Genomic DNA, 21,052 nt, shown 5'->3' on the forward strand with positions numbered 1-21,052 from the left:
GTCTATTTTGGGAAAGAAAAGGAAAATCCAAAATAACAAACATGGAGAAAACCCACCAAAAAAAAAAAAAGGAAAAAAAAGCCCAAAACAATAACAACCAAAAAAATCACCAAGCAACGGAAAAGAACACAACCTTTGAAAATTGTTTAAGAATCATATACCGCTTAGAAACAGAGCCACGATTCTTATCTTGTTTCCAAGCGAGATTTCAGCCGGGCACTCCCACGTTATCTCCCTCTGCCTGAAAAACATTTTCCATTAACACAAGGCCCCAGTGACTCATTCCTCCGCCTCCTGAGGCATAACACCGGAAAAAAAAAAAAAAAAAAAAGGAAAAAAAAAAAAGGGGAAAAGGAAAAGCAGAGTTTTCCTCGCCTTAGTTCTCAAGGGAGGATTTCAGGAACAAAGAAAACCCCCTCCCCAGCCCCTGGGCAGCCTCACTCGGAGGCTCCCGGCGCTGCATTCCTGCCTTCCCTTCGGGCAGTTTTCCACATAAAACATTACTGATAGAAAACCAAGCTACAGCGTCGTTTATCTACACCTATTCCAACAAAGGAGGGAAGGCCATGTTATTTACAGCGGGAACAAAATTAAAAATAAAAATACAAAAACCCAAACAAACAAAGGTAAAACCCCCAAAATTACCCTGTTCGGAGGAGGGAGGAGAGGAGCTGCCGCCGTCCCCAGCAGCGCGGCCCCGCAGGCACCAATGGCGCGGAAGCTCCTCCCCGCCAATCCCGATCCCTGGCCTTTAACCGGGATTTTCCAGCCCCTGGCACCCCGGGAAGGGCGATGCAGAGGCTGGCAGCTCCAAAGAACACAGCTTCCACACCTGAAGGCCGTGCCCTCTCCTCGGGGCGCCAGGGGCTCCCGCAGCCGAGCAGGCCCAAGCAGCCGTAGCAACCAAGGGCCCTAAAATGACAGCTAAGGCTACCAAAGCCAAAAAAGTGGCACTTAAGAGCTCAGGGAAGCTATAGGCAGCAGGATCCAGGAGAACATAATTTATAAGTAAAGGAGACTTTTGCAGAAAAATGTCAAGAGCACCTCATTCTGCCAGGATGAAGGAGAAAGAATTACAACACCAGTTCAGGGCCAGACTAGTACATCCTGTCTCCCTTCCCGGGCATATGTGACTTTCCATAGGGCTTCTACACGAACTGACACTCGAGCCAGTTCTGCAGCTGTCACCATCACCCATCACAATAGTGAACTCTTAATTCAAAATACCTGATGCCATCTTTTGGAAACCCTCCTGGACGGCGCCCCAGGAAAGTACTTACGGTTATCTTAAAGCCTGAAAGGCTGCAAAAAAGAGAAAAGAGAAGCACAGAAAGCAGCAAACGGCAGGAAGCCCCATGCAGGAGGCTGTGGAGCCTCCGTTCCAGCCCGGCCCAGGGCAGGGCCCCGCTCCCCGCGGTTTGAAAGCCCCGCGCTCCGGCCGCATTGGCCGCCCCGGCCCGCCCCGCCCTTCCTGCCCCGGGGAGCAGCGCTGCCCCCCACGGAACCCACCGGCTGGGAGGGAGAGGCAGCCTTGTGGAGCCCACATCTCCTCTCAAACCATACAGCGGTGACCGATTTCATCCGTGGAAACCGCTGCCTTTTATTGATTTTTTTTTTTTTCAAAAAGGTTAACTGATGCACGCTTACATAAGTAACTTCTAGGATAAAGAAAAAAGGGAGGAAGCGACAGAACACCAAGGCAGAGCCCAGAGATACATAACATAATAGACACCGCCCCTTAAGATTTCAAGTTTTCCGGTATATTAATGCAGCATGTATTCCTGGGGTAAAGCGTTCCTGCTCTTTCTAGGAAGATGTGGGTGGCTCTGAAAAGAGCCTTTGGGTTGTTAGTCAGACGAGATTTACTTGGCTTTGGCCTTGTGGCTGTCGGTCTTCTTGGGCAGCAGCACGGCCTGGATGTTGGGCAGCACGCCGCCCTGCGCGATCGTCACCTTGCCCAGCAGCTTGTTGAGCTCCTCGTCGTTGCGGATGGCGAGCTGCAGGTGGCGGGGGATGATGCGCGTCTTCTTGTTGTCGCGGGCCGCGTTGCCCGCCAGCTCCAGGATCTCGGCCGTCAGGTACTCCAGCACGGCCGCCAGGTACACCGGCGCGCCCGCGCCCACGCGCTCCGCGTAGTTGCCCTTGCGCAGCAGCCGGTGCACGCGGCCCACGGGGAACTGCAGCCCGGCCCGCGACGAGCGCGACTTGGCCTTGGCCCGCGCCTTGCCGCCCTGCTTCCCGCGACCCGACATGGCTCACGGAGCTGGAATAAAAAAAAAAAGGCCGAGTACGCGGAAAAACTGCGCGACAGAAGTATAAAAGACGCCGCGAAAATGAGTAAATGCACAGAAAGCTTAAACGCTGCCTTTTATACCTTCCTGGTGAGGCTGGCTTGGACTTCTGATTGGAGGAGAGAGGGATTGTGAATTTAGCCAATGGGAATGCAGATGAGAAAGTCAACCAATGGAAGATGCAGGGTATGTGACGTCACTGAGACGAGCTGTCCAATAGCGAAGGACACTGTTGAGTCATCTCATTTGCATACCGTCTCTATAAATAAGGGTGGCTCCGGTTTTGTACCTACGTCGTTCCTGCGGTAGCCAGACCTCAGACAGACCCGTAAACAGGTAGACAGACCCGTAAAATGCCGGAACCAGCCAAATCCGCTCCCGCTCCTAAGAAAGGCTCTAAGAAAGCCGTCACCAAGACTCAAAAGAAAGGTGACAAGAAGCGTAGAAAGACTAGGAAAGAGAGCTACTCCATCTACGTGTACAAGGTGCTGAAGCAGGTGCACCCCGACACGGGCATCTCGTCCAAGGCCATGGGCATCATGAACTCCTTCGTCAACGACATCTTCGAGCGCATCGCGGGCGAGGCCTCGCGCCTGGCGCACTACAACAAGCGCTCCACCATCACCTCGCGGGAGATCCAGACGGCCGTGCGCCTGCTGCTGCCCGGCGAGCTGGCCAAGCACGCCGTGTCCGAGGGCACCAAGGCCGTCACCAAGTACACCAGCTCCAAGTAGGGCGCCTCGGACCGTCACTCTCAACCCAAAGGCTCTTTTCAGAGCCACCCATATATTCAGTAAAAGAGTCGATCACAGGTTTTTGTCGGTGAGTGGGTGCTTGTACTGCTTTAGTTACTGGGTTAGAACACGCTGTCAGAAGATGAGGGAAAATTGTTTATCCTGTTTAGGTATCTAGAAAGATTTGGGTCCTCTTGTCTGTTCTGTTCTGTCAGTTGGTCCCGCAGGTCTATAAAAAGCATGTTAAGCCCCTAAAGAGTTTTAAAGCCATTAAAGGTTTCTGTCTTAATTTCAGACTATTTATTCGTACTAGTTATTCACAAAGACAGTTTGTTGTCCCCTTTAAATACGAGATGTCATTCTGGAGTGACTTGGCCATAAACCAAAGTGGCTTGTTTACCGGGAAACTAGGGATTAGCCTGTAATGATTTAAGGACGATATGTAACGAAACCAATAGCGACAGGCAATGCAGGTCCATTATGGTATAGAGAACAGCATAATTTTATTAGTCCTAGAGATTTCATAAGGAAGTGGTGTACTTTAATAATGTCGAAGACATTAGTAAAATACACCACCGTGCAGTGGAAACACGGCAGAATTAAGAAATGCGTAAGTGACAACACAATAGGAAACCAGAAGGAAATATAAGAGACTTGGGGGAAAGAAAAAAAAAAAAAAAAAAAGAACAGAAGAGGGAGGATGAGCGCTTTAATGAACCTCAGGTAGCTCGGGATGCGCAGGGAAGGCTGCATTTGGGTAAACGCCTTTTAAAAGGGGCTTAAATCTAGGATGTCCCGGGCAGAGGCTGCGAGAAACCCACGGCAGAGACAGAGTAAAAACTCCACGTCTGCTGCGGGCCGCAGCTGTGCGTGTGCTCCGGGCGGCCGCCAGTGCCGCTCGGCAGGGCGGAGCTGAGGGATGAGAGAGGAGGGAGCGCGGCCGCTGCGGGCACGGAGGGGGGAACGGGGGAGGGCGGGGAGCGGCGGCGATGGCGGCTCCCGCCTACTCCCCCCCACCGCCCGCCGCCCGCACCGCGCGGGATTTTCAAACTCGGCCCTTGTCCAATGGCAGCCCGGCTCTGCGCGCTGGCCAATCACAGCGCGCTGCTGCCCATAAATAGCGGCCCCAGTGGCCGCTGCCCGCTCAGTCTCCGTTCCCTGCGCGGTTCGGGATCCTCGGCGGGCAGCCATGGCGCGCACGAAGCAGACGGCGCGGAAGTCGACGGGCGGCAAGGCGCCCCGCAAGCAGCTGGCCACCAAGGCTGCCCGCAAGAGCGCGCCGGCCACGGGCGGCGTCAAGAAGCCGCACCGCTACCGGCCCGGCACGGTGGCGCTGCGCGAGATCCGGCGCTACCAGAAGTCCACGGAGCTGCTGATCCGCAAGCTGCCCTTCCAGCGCCTGGTGCGCGAGATCGCGCAGGACTTCAAGACCGACCTGCGCTTCCAGAGCTCGGCCGTCATGGCGCTGCAGGAGGCCAGCGAGGCCTACCTGGTGGGGCTCTTCGAGGACACCAACCTGTGCGCCATCCACGCCAAGCGCGTCACCATCATGCCCAAGGACATCCAGCTGGCCCGCCGCATCCGCGGAGAGCGCGCCTGAGCTGTCGGCAGACGGAAGTTTCAGACCATCGAAAACCCAAAGGCTCTTTTAAGAGCCACCACAACGTCATTAAGGAGCTGTAAAATCCTAATTATGTGTAAGAAGTGATGGTTTTGGGTGGCTTAAAGTCGAGAGGATCTTGCGCGTCAAGTAAGTACAAAATTACGCGTAAACTGAATTTTGTAGGAGTCAGATCCTGACTTTTGCAAAACTGTTGTGCAGTAATTCTTTTAAAATGATTTTGCTAAGTCAGATTTTCTTTCAGGGTTGAAAACTGGTCTCCATTTTTTATCTCACGTCATTTTGGTTGTAGGAAACAGCTTTTACTGTTCTCCAAGGGAAGCTATCTACTTAAAAGATAAGTGGGTTTTATCTGTTAGCATGTCTTGATACAATTTGTTTGAATTCGCAAAGGGCAGTTCTGTAGAATCCTGCTCCTCTGGCTGGAGAAGTTAAATGCACTGTAAATGTCTCCTGTGTGCTGCAGATGCGCTGCCTCTATGTCCCTCATTTAACCTCACCGTTTTTCAGCAGCAATATCGTATCTTGTATCTCGCCGTCCCCCCTCCCCCTTTTTTTTTTTTTTTTTAATTTAGTTTCGGGGGGGGCCTGTGGCACTCGCTTTGTTTCTGAGAGCGCAAGAACTCCTTTCCCGCCCTCCCTGGAAGGACTCCATCGGCGCTTTCCTCAATGCTCTATCGCTCCTGGCCGTGAGCGACGTCCCGCGGGCATTTCCAGCCCATTTCAAGCGCTGCAATTTATTCCCGAGATCAAATATTTCCAAAAGCGGTGGAGGGGCGGGTGGAATCCGAGGTTGGAGGCAAGGATGTTTCCAGAGTCCTTTTCCCGAGCCGTGTGCGCGCTCCTTGCTGGAGTCTCGTCTAGCACCGCACGTGTGACATCTTTAATGGATGGTTGGGGATTTTTGGCTGCATCAATCTTCTCTGTCGTTATCGAGGCTCCCAAAAAGGTTTCTTGAAGTTACCACAGGCCGAGTGTTTTCCAAGAAGCATCTGTGCTGGAAAACTTAGCAAGTCTAGAATGGTTTCTAAATGGAGGCTCTTCCCCATTGGTCGTGTTCAGTGATTTTTGTGAACCTACCTAGAAAACGGATTTCTCTCTGACTGTAAATTCAGTCACACACACACCCCTGCTCTCCTAGTCATTAGATGTGTAGTTGCCTGGAAAATGTACATTTCTAAAATTATTTCGGACTTTCTGGTCCCTTTACATATATATATATATTAATGCTACAGGTAGATTTAAGTAATCTGGGGAGCCTGCTGTTCCACTGAATTATTAGAAATTATGTCCCTTTGGTTTTTCGGTGCTGCAAATGAGTACCGGCGGCTTTTAGAAGCTTAAACACAGCCTTCATTTAAACCAGGAAACAAGGAGCCGCTGAGAAATGCTTAGAGGAAATATTTCTCCCAGAAAGCCTAAGATTGCAAGGTTCAGTTTAGTCTTAACTGCTGATAAAACCTTCATTTTAGGAATATTTCCTTCTCCCTGTGAGAAACTTGGACTCTGCAGCAAAATCCGACCAATCAAGAGCCTCGACACCATTTTCTTTCCTCTGTTTTTCTCGCTTTCAGCCATTTTCTGTGTCTGAGCCTCGGAGGGTTGAAAGGGAGGGGGGAGGCGTCGGGAGCCGGGCTTTGGGAATTCAGAAGTCTCTGCTGTGATTTATTCATCCATCCCCCCAGATTTGTTCATTGCATATGACTGGTGTTTTTCCAAACAGATTTTTTTATTTCTGCAGGTTGCTGGTGGGACTGCAGAAATGAGATGTAGTGAAAGCTAACTCATTTCATTTTCTGATACGGCCAAAGACATGTTTACCTGGACCTGTTTGCATATACTTATAGGAAAAATAAATATTACATCTAGTAAAATCGCTTTTTCTAGCGGTTTGTTTAGAAGATATTTGATATCTTATAGAAGCTATTGGTCAGACTAGTTACATTTCAGAAAAATGTAGCATCAGAATTAATGGGTTTTTTGGTTTGGGATGAGAGGGGAGGTTTGGGTTTGTGGTTTGTTTTTGGTTTTTTGGGGTTTTTTGCATGTTGAAGTAACAAATTATATTTAAGCAGTGAGACAGGTTTTATTTGCCTTCATCTCTCTTTTCCTCTTGTCTTTTGAAGACCTCAAACTTTTACTAAATTAAGTATTTGGATTAATTCAGAGAGAGTTGCATGCTCGAATGGTAAAAATAGAAAAACTCTTAACACTTCATCAGCTGAGAAAGAAAGATGTGCAGTGCTCTTTATTTTCTCAGGTCTCATATAAACCATAAATTATAATGCCTGAGCCTGAAGTAGTTTTGGGGTGTAATGCACAGCAAATGGGTGGCAGGCAGACACAGGTGATGTGGTGCAAGATTCCCTAAGTCCAAGCAGGAATAAACGTGGAGGTTCCTCTGGTGCCAGCAAGGTTCAGCTGCATTTCTTTGCTTTTTGCAGGGGAGCCTGAGATAAAAGAATGCTGCCAAGGCAAAGCTGGATGCGAGCAAGAGCTCTGTGCTGAGCAGCTGAGGACTGGCTTGACAGCTGCTGTTGGTAATTAAGGTGCATTTGCAGGTGATTTTAGATGCTCAGCAAGATACTTGGCTAGGACTGTTCCTGGCCCTTTATCATCCTCCATGGATGAACTCGCTCAAATTAAAATCATGGCCTGGAAGAATGTTCTTATCAGTCCAACAGGTAAAACAGAGCATCACTACTGGCATTCTGCTGAAATTCTTCATTTCATCCAAATACATAAAAGGTCTGATGACAGCATCTTTCTAGAACAAAAAAAAAAAAAAAAAAAAAAAATTGAATCAGTCCTACTTGACAGCTATTAGTTTCTGAAAAAATCTGAACAGATAAATATCCATATGAAAGCAAGGTTCAAATGAGAACTTACTACTTAGAGTAAGTATTTTGTAAAGGTGCTTTCCATGCAGGCCAGCATGCAAAGATAGGTCTAAACATGTTTCAATCTGCAAGTCCCTCTTGAGGGCTTCTTCACCATCTGAATCACCTGTTCATTCCACCAAAGTCAAGTTTGAACTTGGCCAACCACACCTCCCTGCAGGCCTGGCCATCACTGCTCTGCCCTCTCCTCTCCTTCAGGTCACATTCTACCTTCAGCCTGGGCCCCAGCACGTGTCAGATTGTAGATGTGCAAACACCATGGTCACAACACTATCCACATTTATAAAAATTTTATATTATATATTAGAAAGCACTTTGTCAGCTACTCCCATGATGGCATTAATTACACTGGCCACAATAACAGGGTCTGACCCTAGGATCCTGCTAATTAATGCCCTTGTCCTAGTGAATGTTTTCAATTTGTGTTTCATTGGTTCTCAGGTTTCAGCTTGAGTTGGGTGTCTCTGAAGGGTGACCACTGCCCCAAAAATTAAACTTTAATCCCACACGGGGCACCCAGCACTCAATTCCCAAGTCCATCACTTGTTTCTGGTCAGTTGTCTGTTTTGTTTTAGGAGTTGTGAGGTGGTTTTTGTTTTGTTTTGGGTTGGGTTTTTTTTTTTGGGTTGTGGTTTTTTGGGGTTTTTTGTGGTGGTTGTTTTTTTTTTTTTTTTTTTTTTTTTTTTTTTTGTGTTGGTTGGTTGGCTTTGGGTTTTTTGGGTTTTTTTCTGGTTTGTTTGTTTTTTTGGTTTTTTTTTTTATCTGACATTACCTCAATTCTTGGAGTTGTTTCCTTGGTCTTCCCCTACCTTTTTGATTCTGCTTTGGTTACTGTAGCACCATTAGCTTTTAACAAAACCTTTTATTTTGATCAGCTCTTGTGGCCTAATGCTACAACCACTCCAGCCACTAATGCTAAACTACTTAATACATAATGAGAATATGCAGAATGCAGTTAATGCAAGTTTCCTGTAACACAAGATGGAAAGCTCTGTTCTCAGTGAAGCTGTTATGGCAATACCAGGGTTTAGTAATAAAAAGAAAACAACATAAAGGAACACTAATGTATCAAACCAATGCAAACTGAGTTTGAATTAAACCCATTTGTACATAAAACAGGGTAAGCCCATCTGGCTGGAGGCCTTAGCCCAAGTCTGTGATGAGTGATAGGGATCAGAGAAACAAATCCTGCAGCTCCAGGGACACTGGGGTGGCAAAGGACATGCCCCAACCTTGCTCACTCCATACTGCTGTCATCTGTGCCAGCCATGGTGCCCTGCATCTCAGTCTAAAGGTGCTTTTTGGTCTGGCTCCAGGTTCAAAGAGCCCTTAAGTCCAGAGCCCCAGGGGCAGTGGTGCCACCCAAGCCATGCCAGGGTGAACCTGGCACTGCCCCAGCCCTGCTTTCCCCACCCCTTTCTCTTCCTGGGCACTCCAGCCTCAGCCCGAGCCTGCTCTGAGGGTGACGTGTCAGAGTCACAAACCCACTCCTGCAGGGACACTGGGGTGGCAAAGGACATGACAAGGGCAGCGTGGCCCTGCCCCAACACTGCTCCCTCCTCACCTCTCTCATCTGGGTCACCTCTGGTGCTTCATCCAGTGCTTTACATGGAATGACAATGTTCAGTTCCATATCTGGTTCCCCACCCTTCGTGTTCTTTTATCCTTAAGAACTATGAGGTTTTAGTCCATTAACATGAAGATGCTTTTTTAATGATCAGTTTGTCTTTACACATCAGCCAAGTCTGTGCCCTGCTGTGCTGTCATCTGTTCTCATGGGGGGGTTAAATGTAGTTAAGATATTAAAAAAAAGTGGTTATATATCCTCTATGTCCTTAATGCTTCTCTCTCTACACTTTATTCTTGCTAATCACTCTGTTTCTGAAGATCTAGTGCCAGGAGTATTTGATGTATTTATGGGTATCCCCTTTCCCTCTGCACATGGATTTTCATTTATTATGCTGTTCCAAGCACAGCACTGATCCATCAGGATGGATCTGTGAAGCCACACAAAATTCTGGCCTGTAGGACCTTCAACTTGTGATGCCATCAGTAGGAAAGTAATTGATCCAGAGGGCACATGACATACTTCTCTGTAAGTGTTCCATATGGTCCCATGGATTTTAGGACAGTGTGCCAATGCTGTAATGAACATATGGATCTAGAGCTGAAGGCATGATGTGAGAGGCATGACCAAAAACAAAGCACACACAAAAACCAAAAAACACATGAACAAAACAAAACAGTGTTTCTGAGACTCAGCTTTTCAGGAACAACAAAAAGTCAAATGTAAATCTCTGTGTGTGTTAGATGCCAATTCAGTGTGCTGAGGTCTGACTGTTTCCTGAATTAATTCCAACTCCTGATAATACATGGAAAACAGGTAAGATCTCCATTGCACCAATGTAATGATAAGTGGCACTTCAGAATTTCTGAATGCTTTGCTGCAGTCAGCTAGATCTGTCAAAATCCTTGTCACACTGAGATTGAAACACTTCTAAGCAACAGACAGGGCCAGCTGCAATTCAAGTTGGTTATGTTGTGAAACAGAACATTAAGGATGGTTATCTTCCCCTCCTTTTTCCTAAATGAAGTATGCTGTTGGTTGCTAAAATTAAATGTTATTTCCCTTATTTGGGCCAGTTTTGAACTTCCCATCAGTTCTTCCAGGCAGACTCATCTGACAGGTTGTTGTGGTTTTGTTTTTCGGGAAAAGGAACATGTTTGGAAAAATTTAAGATCACTACATGGATATGGACTGGTTCACTTCCAGGAGGGATGCATTTAAGAGTCCAAGAGTGGTAAATATACAGACACCAAAGGAAAATGGAGTGGTTGCCAGCATCTGTCACTCTCAGGCTCCTTTGGTATTCTCAGTGTAGGCCAATATAACACAGAACTATTTCCAGAACAGAAGTGTCACCTCATCTCTGCATCCAGTGCTTGAAAACTGTAAGAGTCTGCAGCAATTCCAGGCCAGTCCTTGCTGGGTTTTGTGGTTGTTTAGGCAGGTGCATGCAGAGTTTGAGTTCACCTCGCAGCAGCACGAGTGCAGCCTACACTGAAATAAAATGAAAAGTGAGTTCAACACTGATTCCATGATGTGAGGACTGAATTACAATTGTAATGTGTGTGCATGCATGTGTGCATGCAGTCATTATATGTTTTCAAAGATCTGTAACTGGGATCTTTAAATGGGAAGACTTTCTTACCGTGCTTATAAAATTCATCCAATTTAAAGGCCCTAAAATGCATGGCAGCAAGACTACAATATAGAGGTATTTCATAACACACAGTATTTTGCAAGCAGCTGTATATGCTGTATTTTAAGAACACTTTCAAGTAATAAAATTTTATCCTCAAGACTTTAGAGGGTGAGGTTTGTCGGTTTTTAGGGGGTTTGTTGTTTTGGGGTGGTTTATTTTAGTTTTTTTTATGGGTTTTTTTAAGTGTAACAGGCTGATGTGACAGGAGGGTGTCACACAGGTGCAAATGGATGGGTCACTGCCTTGTGGAAGACTCCAGCTGAAATGTGGGAATCAAACAGATTGGCTGGCCGTGCTTATCAGGAGGTGACCAAGCAGGAAAGCCAAGAGGGCCTCATGTTAGGGAAGAATGAAAAGCAAATGCACTAAGATGCATCCCTAAACGCTGGAGTCACAATTCCAAACCAAGCAGTTGCCTGAGTTATAGAATAGATTCTATCAGTAAGTTTATGGCTTCATAAAAGAAGGCTGAAGAGCTTTGAACAAAGTTGTCTGGTGCAGAGAGAAACAGAAAAAGAGCTGAAAGATAACCACAGCAAAACAAGCAAGCAAACAAATGAATGAACCCCAGCAAAACCAACCAAATCCAGAAATGTTTCATTATTTACCTGTGTTTGGAAAAAGTAGTTTGGATAAATCTGTCTTATAAAAGACAGCAGATTCCTTTTTGATCATATGTCTACTACACTTTTGAGAGGATGAGAGCAGGTAAAGAAAGAAATTTCTTACCCTAAAATGTGTGAGCCATTAATAAGAAAGAATGATCCTAAGGAATGAGACTATTGTTACAGCAGCACATTTTTTTCCTTCTCTTTTTCAAAGTTACACAAAATCATGCCAGTGAAAATGTTTTATAATGATAAGAGTTCTCAGAATATGAAGACTAATTGCAAATTAAAACAGAAATCACACCGAAACAAAATCCCTAAAAGGTTCTTTGGTAAATTCTTATTTTCATACTTTTAAAGGATTTATTTATTTCTATGTCAATATTCCTCTAGTAACTGTAAAGATTATTCATTATTACCCCAAATCAATAGAGATTTCTGAAAAAATTTTGCTGTAAAATTAGAAAAAGAAAATGCCAAGTGGCCCTAAATGTTTTTTAATTGTGAAATTGAGTTTAATCTCAATATAAATTAGTTTAATAATATCTATGTCAGGAAGGAAAATTTATCAGTTTATTCAATCCTGCCTTAATCCAGGAAACTTAGTAGTACTGGAACACTCACCTGTATTTTGGTATTGACTGTAAAATTATGAGTAGCATTCCTATTTTAAATGGTGCATGTTTAGCAAGGGGATAACCCAAATGAGAGAAACTTCAAATTGTCTTTCCATTACAGTGTGGGGCAAGAAGAGGTCTCCTACTTCCCTCGTAAGAAGCATTCCCAGAAAATGTTGTGGCAAGCAAAGTCTTCTGCCTTATGGTCTCTTATTTTCTATGCTTTCAGCTTTCCTAGAAATGGTGAAAATTACCCTGCATAGGTAAAGGTATGACAGACAAGATGTATGTGTTAGCACATGTGAGCGCTTCTGTTTCCAGGGAAACAAATAAACAAAGCCCAGTAAAACAAACACAGGCCACAGGACTCTTCACCCTTTAATCCTCACTGAGGAAATTCGATATTACATTAAAAAAAAAAAAAAAAAGGAATAAAGGTAAAGTTCTCTAGCCATGACACGGCTTGAGCATTTCCTTCCCCTACTGTTTTAAACAAAAAGAACTTGGAAAGAAGCTGTAGGTCGCAGAGGACAAGGTTGGCAGAGATTATAAAAATTCTCCCGAGGAAGGTGTCCATGCAGGCACATGCGAACAACCAAAAAATCAAAAAGGAACACTTGAAGCGTCCAAAGCAGGAGCAGAAGCCGGGATGAGCGAGGCGAGAGCAGCGCATGAGAGGCGGGGCGGGAGCGCAGGGCGAGGGCCCGCATTGGCAGGATTTTGCCGCAGACCCGCGGGCAGCGGGGAAGGGAGGCGAAGGGGGCGCCGGAAGAGGGTGCGGCGATCCCGGCTCCTGCTCCGGGCCGAGACTCGGAGCTCCGGGGAGCTGTGACCGCGCGGGGGCACGGCCGGGGCGGGACGGGAGAGCAGCCAAGGGAGGCGAGCGCTGGGAGCGGGGCCGGGAAAGAGCCGCGGTCGCGCCGCGCGGGGGAGGCGGGGCCGGGGAGGAGACCACGCCTTTCCATGCGGTCCTCAACCAGGTCGGCTCCCGGGTAATAAAGCGGCGCTGAGGGAAGATGACAGCGCAGTGCGGTATTGAGCGGAGCGTGTGATCATGTCTGGCCGGGGCAAGGGCGGCAAGGGGCTCGGCAAGGGCGGCGCCAAGCGCCACCGCAAGGTGCTGCGCGACAACATCCAGGGCATCACCAAGCCGGCCATCCGCCGCCTGGCTCGGCGCGGCGGCGTCAAGCGCATCTCGGGGCTCATCTACGAGGAGACGCGCGGCGTGCTCAAGGTCTTCCTGGAGAACGTCATCCGCGACGCCGTCACCTACACGGAGCACGCCAAGAGGAAGACGGTCACGGCCATGGACGTGGTCTACGCCCTCAAGCGCCAGGGTCGCACCCTCTACGGCTTCGGCGGTTAAACTTAATATAGTTCTAACTCGCACTGTTAAAACACCAAAGGCTCTTTTAAGAGCCACACACAAATTTCACAAATAGAGCTTGTAATTACTTGAACTAGTAATGCAGAGGATAAAAAATCTGAAAATTTGCGTAATAATTAAAACCTATATTGTAAAGTTCTTGGGATTCATAGTACGTAATCCACAGTTTTAAAAAGTGGTATTTGCAATCACAGCTCTTATAAGGAACGTGTGGTGGCTCTTAAAAGAGCCGTTTGGTTTATAATTTGTGTCCTTTTACTTGGAGCTGGTGTACTTGGTGACGGCCTTGGTGCCCTCGGACACGGCGTGCTTGGCCAGCTCGCCGGGCAGCAGCAGGCGCACGGCCGTCTGGATCTCCCGCGAGGTGATGGTGGAGCGCTTGTTGTAGTGCGCCAGGCGCGAGGCCTCGCCCGCGATGCGCTCGAAGATGTCGTTGACGAAAGAATTCATGATACTCATGGCCTTGGACGAGATGCCCGTGTCGGGGTGCACCTGCTTCAGCACCTTGTACACGTAGATGGAGTAGCTCTCTTTCCTTGCCCTCTTGCGCTTCTTGTCGCCCTTCTTCTGCGTCTTGGTCACCGCCTTCTTGGAGCCTTTCTTCGGTGCTGGAGCAGACTTCGCCGGCTCAGGCATCCTTAATGTTTTTTGTCAGGATCTTCCCCGTAACACAACAACATCGAAAATGGCGCCTACCCCCCCTATTTATAACGGCGTTATGCAAATTATAGGATCGTAATTGGTCCATTCCTATTGGAGTAGAAAGTACAACGTAACGTCAGGCACTTCCGTCCTGTAACCGCCAGAGCTCGGGCGCTGCATTTACACAACCGTGCCGCAGTTAGGGTCCTGGGTCTAAAAACAAATAAGCAGCGCGTGATGCAAGCTGCACTGGGTGGACATTCACTAGCGTATTCACCACCAATGACTTTAGCCCCATGAGAACTTCTAAATTCTTACCTTTTACAGGTAAGAACTCTTTTAATAACCCTATCCACACGGATATAAGGATCAGTAATTAACAGCTCCTATGGTGAAATTTGTGTGTGGCTCTTAAAAGAGCCTTTGGTGTTTAAAACAGTGTAAGTTAGAACTATGTTAAGTTTAACCGCCGAAGCCGTAGAGGGTGCGACCTTGGCGCTTGAGGGCGTAGACCACGTCCATGGCCGTGACCGTCTTCCTCTTGGCGTGCTCCGTGTAGGTGACGGCGTCGCGGATGACGTTCTCCAGGAAGACCTTGAGCACGCCGCGCGTCTCCTCGTAGATGAGCCCCGAGATGCGCTTGACGCCGCCGCGCCGAGCCAGGCGGCGGATGGCCGGCTTGGTGATGCCCTGGATGTTGTCGCGCAGCACCTTGCGGTGGCGCTTGGCGCCGCCCTTGCCGAGCCCCTTGCCGCCCTTGCCCCGGCCAGACATGCTCACACGCTCAGAACAGCAAAAGCAATGAGACGAGCCAACCCCCGCGCGGGTCTATATGGGCGGCGGTCCGACCTGGTTGGGGACTGCGCCGGGGCCGGGCCGGGGCGGGCTCTGTGCGCGCCCCTCCCCCCGCGGGCCGGGCCTTTGCCGCCGTCGCTCCCGGCTCGGGCCCGGCCCCGCCCCCGGAGCCCGAACCCGGCGGGCCCGGAGCGGATCCGGCCGGGCTCTCCCCGTGCCCGCCGCGCTCCGCCCGCCGGCCCGGCCCCGCCCGAGGGCTCTCGGTGCCCGCACGGAGCGGGGCCCCGCCGGCCGCGGGGCTGCGGCACAGCCCGGCCAATGGCGGCGGAGCCGCGTCCCGCCCGCGCTGCGCCCCCGCCAGCGAGCTGTGCCCGACAAAGGGCCCGGCCCGGCAGGGGACAGAGCGGTCCCGCTTCTGCGGTAAATGAACCCGTTTCTGCCGAGAGCTCAGAAACGGGAGTAAGATGCTACGCATGTGTTTGCTTGTTTTATTCCCTGTCAGGGCAACCCTGTAAATTTCTACCGTGGTGGAATTATTTTTTGTGTCCCATGTCCTAGACTTAATGATCACATAGCTTTGGTTTTTTTGTGGGTCTGATGTGTTGATGAAGGATCTGATTTATGCCTCTTGTTACTATACCTATGACAAAAACCTATACCACACTTCATGTGCTTTTAAAAAGTGGCACGTGGTGGTGATTTTCATGGTCTCGCTCTTTACTAAAGCTATTGAACTATTCATTTCACGTTTTTTTTTTTTTCATTTAATATTACTTTTTGAACACAACCAGTATTTTTTCCTTACTGCTGTCCTACAGCTGCATTCATTTTAATGAGTTCCATCATCTTAGTTACCTTTAGTATTTAGTAGTTTTAAATGTTCATTCTTTCTTTTATCTTTTGAAAAATGCATGGTTTGCTTCCTTCCCCTCTTTGCTCTTTTTTTTTTTTTTTCATATTGGTCTTTTTTAGTACACTTAAATTTTGTTATTGAAATGACAAATGACATATATTTAATGTTTCTCCAGGGAGTTACAGGGTCTTCAAATGATAACAACACTCAACAACTTACAAAATTAGAATAGAAAACTTGCTGCTACAGGTGACAAAGTATGGAGCAAATCATGCAATTATGCCTAAAATTTCAGTCTCAACAACTGAAAGATGTACAATAGCTGCCCACAGCCTTGCAACCCAGCTTCTCAAATGTGATTCTAAGGTTCCTCATGCACTTTAAAATTTTCCCACATAATCCCAACCACAAGACAGATGTGTCTCATCATCAGTAAATTTGCAATTTTCCTTATTGCTATGTCCTGTCTCCTCTGGATGGCCTAGTTGTTCTTTACCTTTTCCTGGGACTTCTTGGTTCCTTTCTCTGTGTTCCCCATAGAAAATTACACCACAGTAAAATAAAGTTATGTTCAGAAATTAATCTAAATCTCCAGCAAAGATCCCTGTTGTGGATGAGAGGCAGCAGGGCTGTGGAGAGAGGGCAGGTATTAAAGCAGAGCAGCGAGATAACCAAGGTAGAATTGAGCTGCTCTTTTCAACACTGTTTTGCTTCCACAGTTTAGGAGATATAAATAGCTGAAGCACTTTCAAGTAAGCCTTTCTCACTGGGAAGGAAAAATATTCCACCCTTCCTTTGTCTGCGTCCCTTCAGACTCCACTACTTTGCAAACAGACCGGAGATCTTTGTGGATCTGTGCTTCTGCTCAGCACGGTAAAAAGGAAAAGAGAGCAGAAGCAAGACCAGCTTGCTAAGATCTCTTTTTTCCCTTGTCCCAGAGAGGTGGCATGAGCCTACACAAGAAACCTTTCTCCTCTGATACCAGGTAAGTCCATTCTTTGAACAGTCCTTAAAGTTTCCAAAAGGAAATAAAATCATATTTTCCTCTTGCACAATGAATTCATATTAACAAGAAAACAGCTTGATTTTCTGGTTTGTGATAATTTCCAACTGCAGAATAAAATCCACATCTAATTTTTAGGGTTATCATGGTTTTGGCTTAAACACATACTTCAATACTTATTCCATCTGAGAAGAAATCCAATCATTTAATGTTACAAATTAAATCACCGCTTCCATCTCATTTAAATTGATGAAAAAGAAACCACACTCTATGGGCCAAAAGGATTAGTTCTCAACTCGATTAACAGCGCTTGTATTCCAGACTCCATATCTTTCCTTGCATCTGTTGCATCGTTTTCCCTTTTACATTTATGCCGTGGCTGTTACAGACTGTTCTATGAAGATATGCTCCTTCTTGTAGAAAAAAAAAAAATAAAAGAATAAAAGGAAGAAAATAAAAAAAAACAGTAGCAGAACCCCTCACAAGTTGTTTGTTTCTGGGTTTGCTTTTTTCTTTCCTCAGAAATGCCCTTAAGGAGGTTTTGCTGCTCCGAACCCGCCGGGTGCTGGGGGGGACCCCGGGCCGGGGAGAGGCCGCGCCGCAGCGGAGCTTCGGCACCAGGGCTGGGATTGAGAGAGCTCATTCTGATTGGCTGATAGTATTCGAATCAACGACCAATCCTAGCGTGGTGTTTAAAAAGGACCAATAGCAGAGCACCTCGGTCTGCGAATGACGTCACTAAGGAAGTTGTCCAATGGAAGTGCTGCTTTCTGATACCAGCAATTTGCATAAGGGCCCTATAAATAGAGCAGTAATCGCATTATCCGGCATATCGCTGTGACCGCGCAGTCAGGGAGAGCAGCCATGCCCGAGCCGGCCAAGTCCGCCCCCGCGCCCAAGAAGGGCTCCAAGAAGGCGGTGACCAAGACGCAGAAGAAGGGCGACAAGAAGCGCAAGAAGAGCCGCAAGGAGAGCTACTCCATCTACGTGTACAAGGTGCTGAAGCAGGTGCACCCCGACACGGGCATCTCGTCCAAGGCCATGGGCATCATGAACTCCTTCGTCAACGACATCTTCGAGCGCATCGCGGGCGAGGCCTCGCGCCTGGCGCACTACAACAAGCGCTCCACCATCACCTCGCGGGAGATCCAGACGGCCGTGCGCCTGCTGCTGCCCGGCGAGCTGGCCAAGCACGCCGTGTCCGAGGGCACCAAGGCCGTCACCAAGTACACCAGCTCCAAGTAGGGCGCCTCGGACCGTCAATTTTAACCCAAAGGCTCTTTTAAGAGCCACCAATTTTTTCAATAAAAGAGCTGAATCAATGCTTTTAGTGGGGAGGTATGTAAATAGCTTACCATTTGCACGTTAATTTTTAGATCACTTGGTGTTCTAGCAAGTTTAAATGTACCTACTGATATTTTTGGGAAATTTATCTTGTTTATGCGCGGTATATCAACTTGTTCACAACCTCTAATCCGGTTCCTTCTCAAAAGGGACTAAAAAGCAGCAACAACTTGTCCAATTCCAAGTCCCGCGGGGAAGGTGAAATTGGTTAAATTTTCTAAGGGTTAAATGCCTTTTACGCAAAACACGTAGCACATTCTTTAAATGCACTAAAGCAGTAAAATAAAAGGTTTTTTCTGTCTTGGTGGCTTAATTTAGAGGGGGGTCAGTACACGTAGTAGGATTAGATATTTCAACGGCGGCGTTTCGGGCTTAAAACACCCATGGTCCCAGAGTCACGCAGGAGATAGCTGCCGAGAAAAGGGCTCTCAGTGATTTACTGCAGGATTTAGAGGGAGCCGGGGAGAACCGGAGCGTGGGGCGCAGCCCTTCCTGCCCCGCCGCGGCACCGGGGCCCCGCTGCAGCTGCCGCCGGACGGGGCCGTGGCACGGCCCGCACGTTCCGTCCGTGCTCCGATCCCCGGCCCGCCTTACCCGGCCCCCCGGCTCGGAGGGAGGGAGGGAAAGAGGGGGATAAGGAGGGAGGGAGGGAATGAAGGAGGGAGGGCCGATGCGCGGCTCCGCGCGTCACCGTCCGGCCGGGCTGGGGCCGCGGGGGGGTCGGGCCCCGGAGGGCGGAGCGGCGGGAAGGCGGCGCGGGCCCAATCGCGGCCCAGGGCGGCACTTTCAAACGGCCCCGGGCACCGGAGCAAAGGGCGCTCGCCGCCCCGCCGACACCGCCTCCCTCGGCTCCGGGCGGCGCCGGTCAATGGGCAGGGGCGGGGCGGGCACAGCTGTTATCGCCGCGTTCCCAAACGCACCCAGGGACACGCTGCCTTGGAAAGGGAGTCCCAATCTCCCACGCAGGCGCTGCGGAGCGCACTCGTACCCAAAATCTGAACTTTATTAACGCCCTGTGAACTCCCACCGAAATCTGTGACTGATTTGGGGCTGCTGATGTAGCAGCATAGTGTTTCAGCTCTTTTTGAGATTAAGTGGGTGGCTCTTAAAAGAGCCTTTGGGTTTATTTAGATGAGCAGACTCAATTTCTCTCAGGCACCTTACTTCTTTTTGGGCGCCGCCTTCTTCGCCTTGGCCGCTTTGGGTTTGGCTGCCTTGGGCTTGGCCGCTTTGGGCTTCACGGCCTTTGCCTTGGCCGGGCTCTTGGCCGCCTTCTTGGGGCGCCCGGCCTTGGCGGCTTTCTTGGGGCTCTTGGCCGCTTTCTTGGCCGCTGCAGCCGCCGGCTTCTTCGCCTTCTTGGGGCTCTTCTTCACCGCCGCCGCTTTCTTGGGCTTCTTGGCGGCGCTGGCGGGCTTCTTGGCCGCCGGCTTCTTGGGCTTGGCTGCGGGCTTCTTCTTGGTCGCCTTTTCTTTTGTCTCCCCCGGCTTCTTATTCAGCTTGAAGGAGCCGGAGGCGCCGGTGCCCTTGGTCTGCACCAGGGTGCCCTTGCTGACGAGGCTCTTGAGCCCCAGCTTGATGCGGCTGTTGTTCTTCTCCACATCGTAGCCGCCGGCGGCCAGCGCCTTCTTGAGCGCGGCGAGCGAGAGCCCCTTGCGCTCCTTGGAGGCGGACACGGCCTTGGTGATCAGCTCGGTGACGCTGGGCCCCGCGGGCTTGCGGGCCTTGGAGCCGCTCGCCGCCTTCTTCGGCTTCTTGGCGGCGGCCTTGGCGGCGGGCGCGGAGACGGCGGGAGCGGCGACGGGCGCGGTCTCGGACATGGTGCCGGCCGGGTCCGGAGCCGGGCAGAGCACTGGGCCTGCAGCGAGTCGGCGGCCTGGCTTTTATAGAGCGAGGCGCGCGCTGATTGGTGCGCTGCAGGGCCCGCCCCGGCAGCCGGCTGGAAGGTGCCTTCGCCCCGCTCGGTTTGTGTTTCTTAGGAGCCCAAAAGGGCCCTTTTTAGCGGAAATTCCGCCACCGACCCCCCCCCGGGTCGCGGCGGCGTGGAGAAGAAAGACTCTTGTTCCCCTCGGCCGAGTTTCCTTTCGAAGAGGCAACGGGTGAGCTAAAAAAGAGGCGATAAACACCGAGTCCTGGACCTGAACAGACCGCGGGAGAGAGAAACTTTTGTTTTTCCTTCTAAATAAAATCCGCGATGTGGGGAACCAGATTTCCAAAGTAATTAATTAACGTTCTTTAAAGGGTCTTCTCTTAATCTGAACTGAAAATGAGGGATTTAGATCGATATTTTAGTCGCAATTTGATTTCAAAGAGGAGTAAGTAACACAGGCTCATCCTGAGCACTGAATATGGATTAGAAATTAGCTCCTTTGTCCAAAACCATTTACCTCTTTCAAAATAATGAAGAGAAATTAAATTGGTGCGTTATGCAGCAAGGCAAGGAGCGGGTTAAAGTCCCGTGAAGGGCTTTTTGTCCCACCGAAGGAGGTGACTTTTTACAGCACAGCAGTTTGTGCTGTGTTGCTCAGTGCACACAATGCAGACATGGTTCCCTCGTCCTCTGCCACAGAAATACTCACTTTCTTAATAATTTAGGTGACATAAAAACTTTACACGGCCAATTTTTGTTAATAATAATAACCAGTGGCCTCTCATTTCATAGTATGTCAGTGTTTTTATTTTGATACAGCTGGAGTGGCAAAAATCTGAGTCATCATTGTTTAAGGAGACACTGCTGCTGCTGATTTTGCCATTACTTGAACAAATTAAAACTTGCTCAAGTGATCAGTCAGGATTCCTCTTTCACAGCAATTTCCTAAATATTCCATTTTCTTACTGTCCAGTGATTGCTCTCTACACTGGAATTGATACTAAAAATGGCATGTCTTGAAGGATCTGCTGCACTGGAGCAGCTGGCTGCTAAGCAAGAGGGGGGAAACTCTTCAGAGGCTCTTTTCCAAGACCAAGCTTCAATTAAAAATAAATGCACTTTGT

The 21,052-nt window shown here is 48.8% G+C and overlaps 7 protein-coding genes across 8 annotated transcripts; 3 read left to right on the forward strand and 4 right to left on the reverse strand.

The window, feature by feature from the left end:
* Positions 1–1,552: 1,552 nt before the first annotated feature.
* Positions 1,553–2,345, reverse strand: LOC131083072 (histone H2A-IV). Its single transcript, XM_058023385.1, has one exon. The coding sequence runs from the start codon at positions 2,250–2,252 to the stop codon at positions 1,863–1,865; it is 390 nt and encodes a 129-aa protein (XP_057879368.1). The 5' UTR covers positions 2,253–2,345; the 3' UTR covers positions 1,553–1,862.
* Positions 2,346–2,633: 288 nt separating this feature from the next.
* Positions 2,634–3,110, forward strand: LOC131083077 (histone H2B 8). Its single transcript, XM_058023392.1, has one exon. It carries the CDS (start codon positions 2,645–2,647, stop codon positions 3,023–3,025), a length of 381 nt encoding a protein of 126 aa, XP_057879375.1. The 5' UTR covers positions 2,634–2,644; the 3' UTR covers positions 3,026–3,110.
* Positions 3,111–4,214: 1,104 nt separating this feature from the next.
* Positions 4,215–13,403, forward strand: LOC131083064 (histone H3-like). 2 transcript variants are annotated; one of them, XR_009114395.1, is made up of 2 exons: positions 4,215–4,775; positions 7,091–8,128. XR_009114395.1 is itself a non-coding variant. In XM_058023375.1 (2 exons), the coding sequence occupies exons 1-2, from the start codon at positions 4,215–4,217 to the stop codon at positions 13,401–13,403; spliced, it is 657 nt and encodes a 218-aa protein (XP_057879358.1). The 2 variants fall into 2 exon arrangements, 1 of the variants encoding a protein (XP_057879358.1); XM_058023375.1 differs by lacking the exon at positions 7,091–8,128 and adding an exon at positions 13,078–13,403 and having other exon boundaries at positions 4,215–4,545.
* A 276-nt stretch (positions 13,404–13,679) lies between these two features.
* Positions 13,680–14,075, reverse strand: LOC131082654 (histone H2B 7). The gene has a single exon (XM_058022722.1). It carries the CDS (start codon positions 14,058–14,060, stop codon positions 13,680–13,682), a length of 381 nt encoding a protein of 126 aa, XP_057878705.1. The 5' UTR covers positions 14,061–14,075.
* Positions 14,076–14,528: 453 nt separating this feature from the next.
* Positions 14,529–14,842, reverse strand: LOC131083041 (histone H4). The gene has a single exon (XM_058023343.1). The coding sequence runs from the start codon at positions 14,838–14,840 to the stop codon at positions 14,529–14,531; it is 312 nt and encodes a 103-aa protein (XP_057879326.1). The 5' UTR covers positions 14,841–14,842.
* A 2,723-nt stretch (positions 14,843–17,565) lies between these two features.
* LOC131082609 (histone H2B 1/2/3/4/6) lies at positions 17,566–18,041 on the forward strand. The gene has a single exon (XM_058022648.1). It carries the CDS (start codon positions 17,582–17,584, stop codon positions 17,960–17,962), a length of 381 nt encoding a protein of 126 aa, XP_057878631.1. The 5' UTR covers positions 17,566–17,581; the 3' UTR covers positions 17,963–18,041.
* A 1,147-nt stretch (positions 18,042–19,188) lies between these two features.
* Positions 19,189–19,878, reverse strand: LOC131082808 (histone H1). Its single transcript, XM_058022944.1, has one exon. It carries the CDS (start codon positions 19,876–19,878, stop codon positions 19,222–19,224), a length of 657 nt encoding a protein of 218 aa, XP_057878927.1. The 3' UTR covers positions 19,189–19,221.
* Positions 19,879–21,052: the final 1,174 nt, after the last annotated feature.

This window comes from Melospiza georgiana, chromosome 4, assembly GCF_028018845.1.
Source record: "Melospiza georgiana isolate bMelGeo1 chromosome 4, bMelGeo1.pri, whole genome shotgun sequence".
NCBI classification, from domain to species: Eukaryota; Metazoa; Chordata; class Aves; order Passeriformes; family Passerellidae; genus Melospiza; species Melospiza georgiana.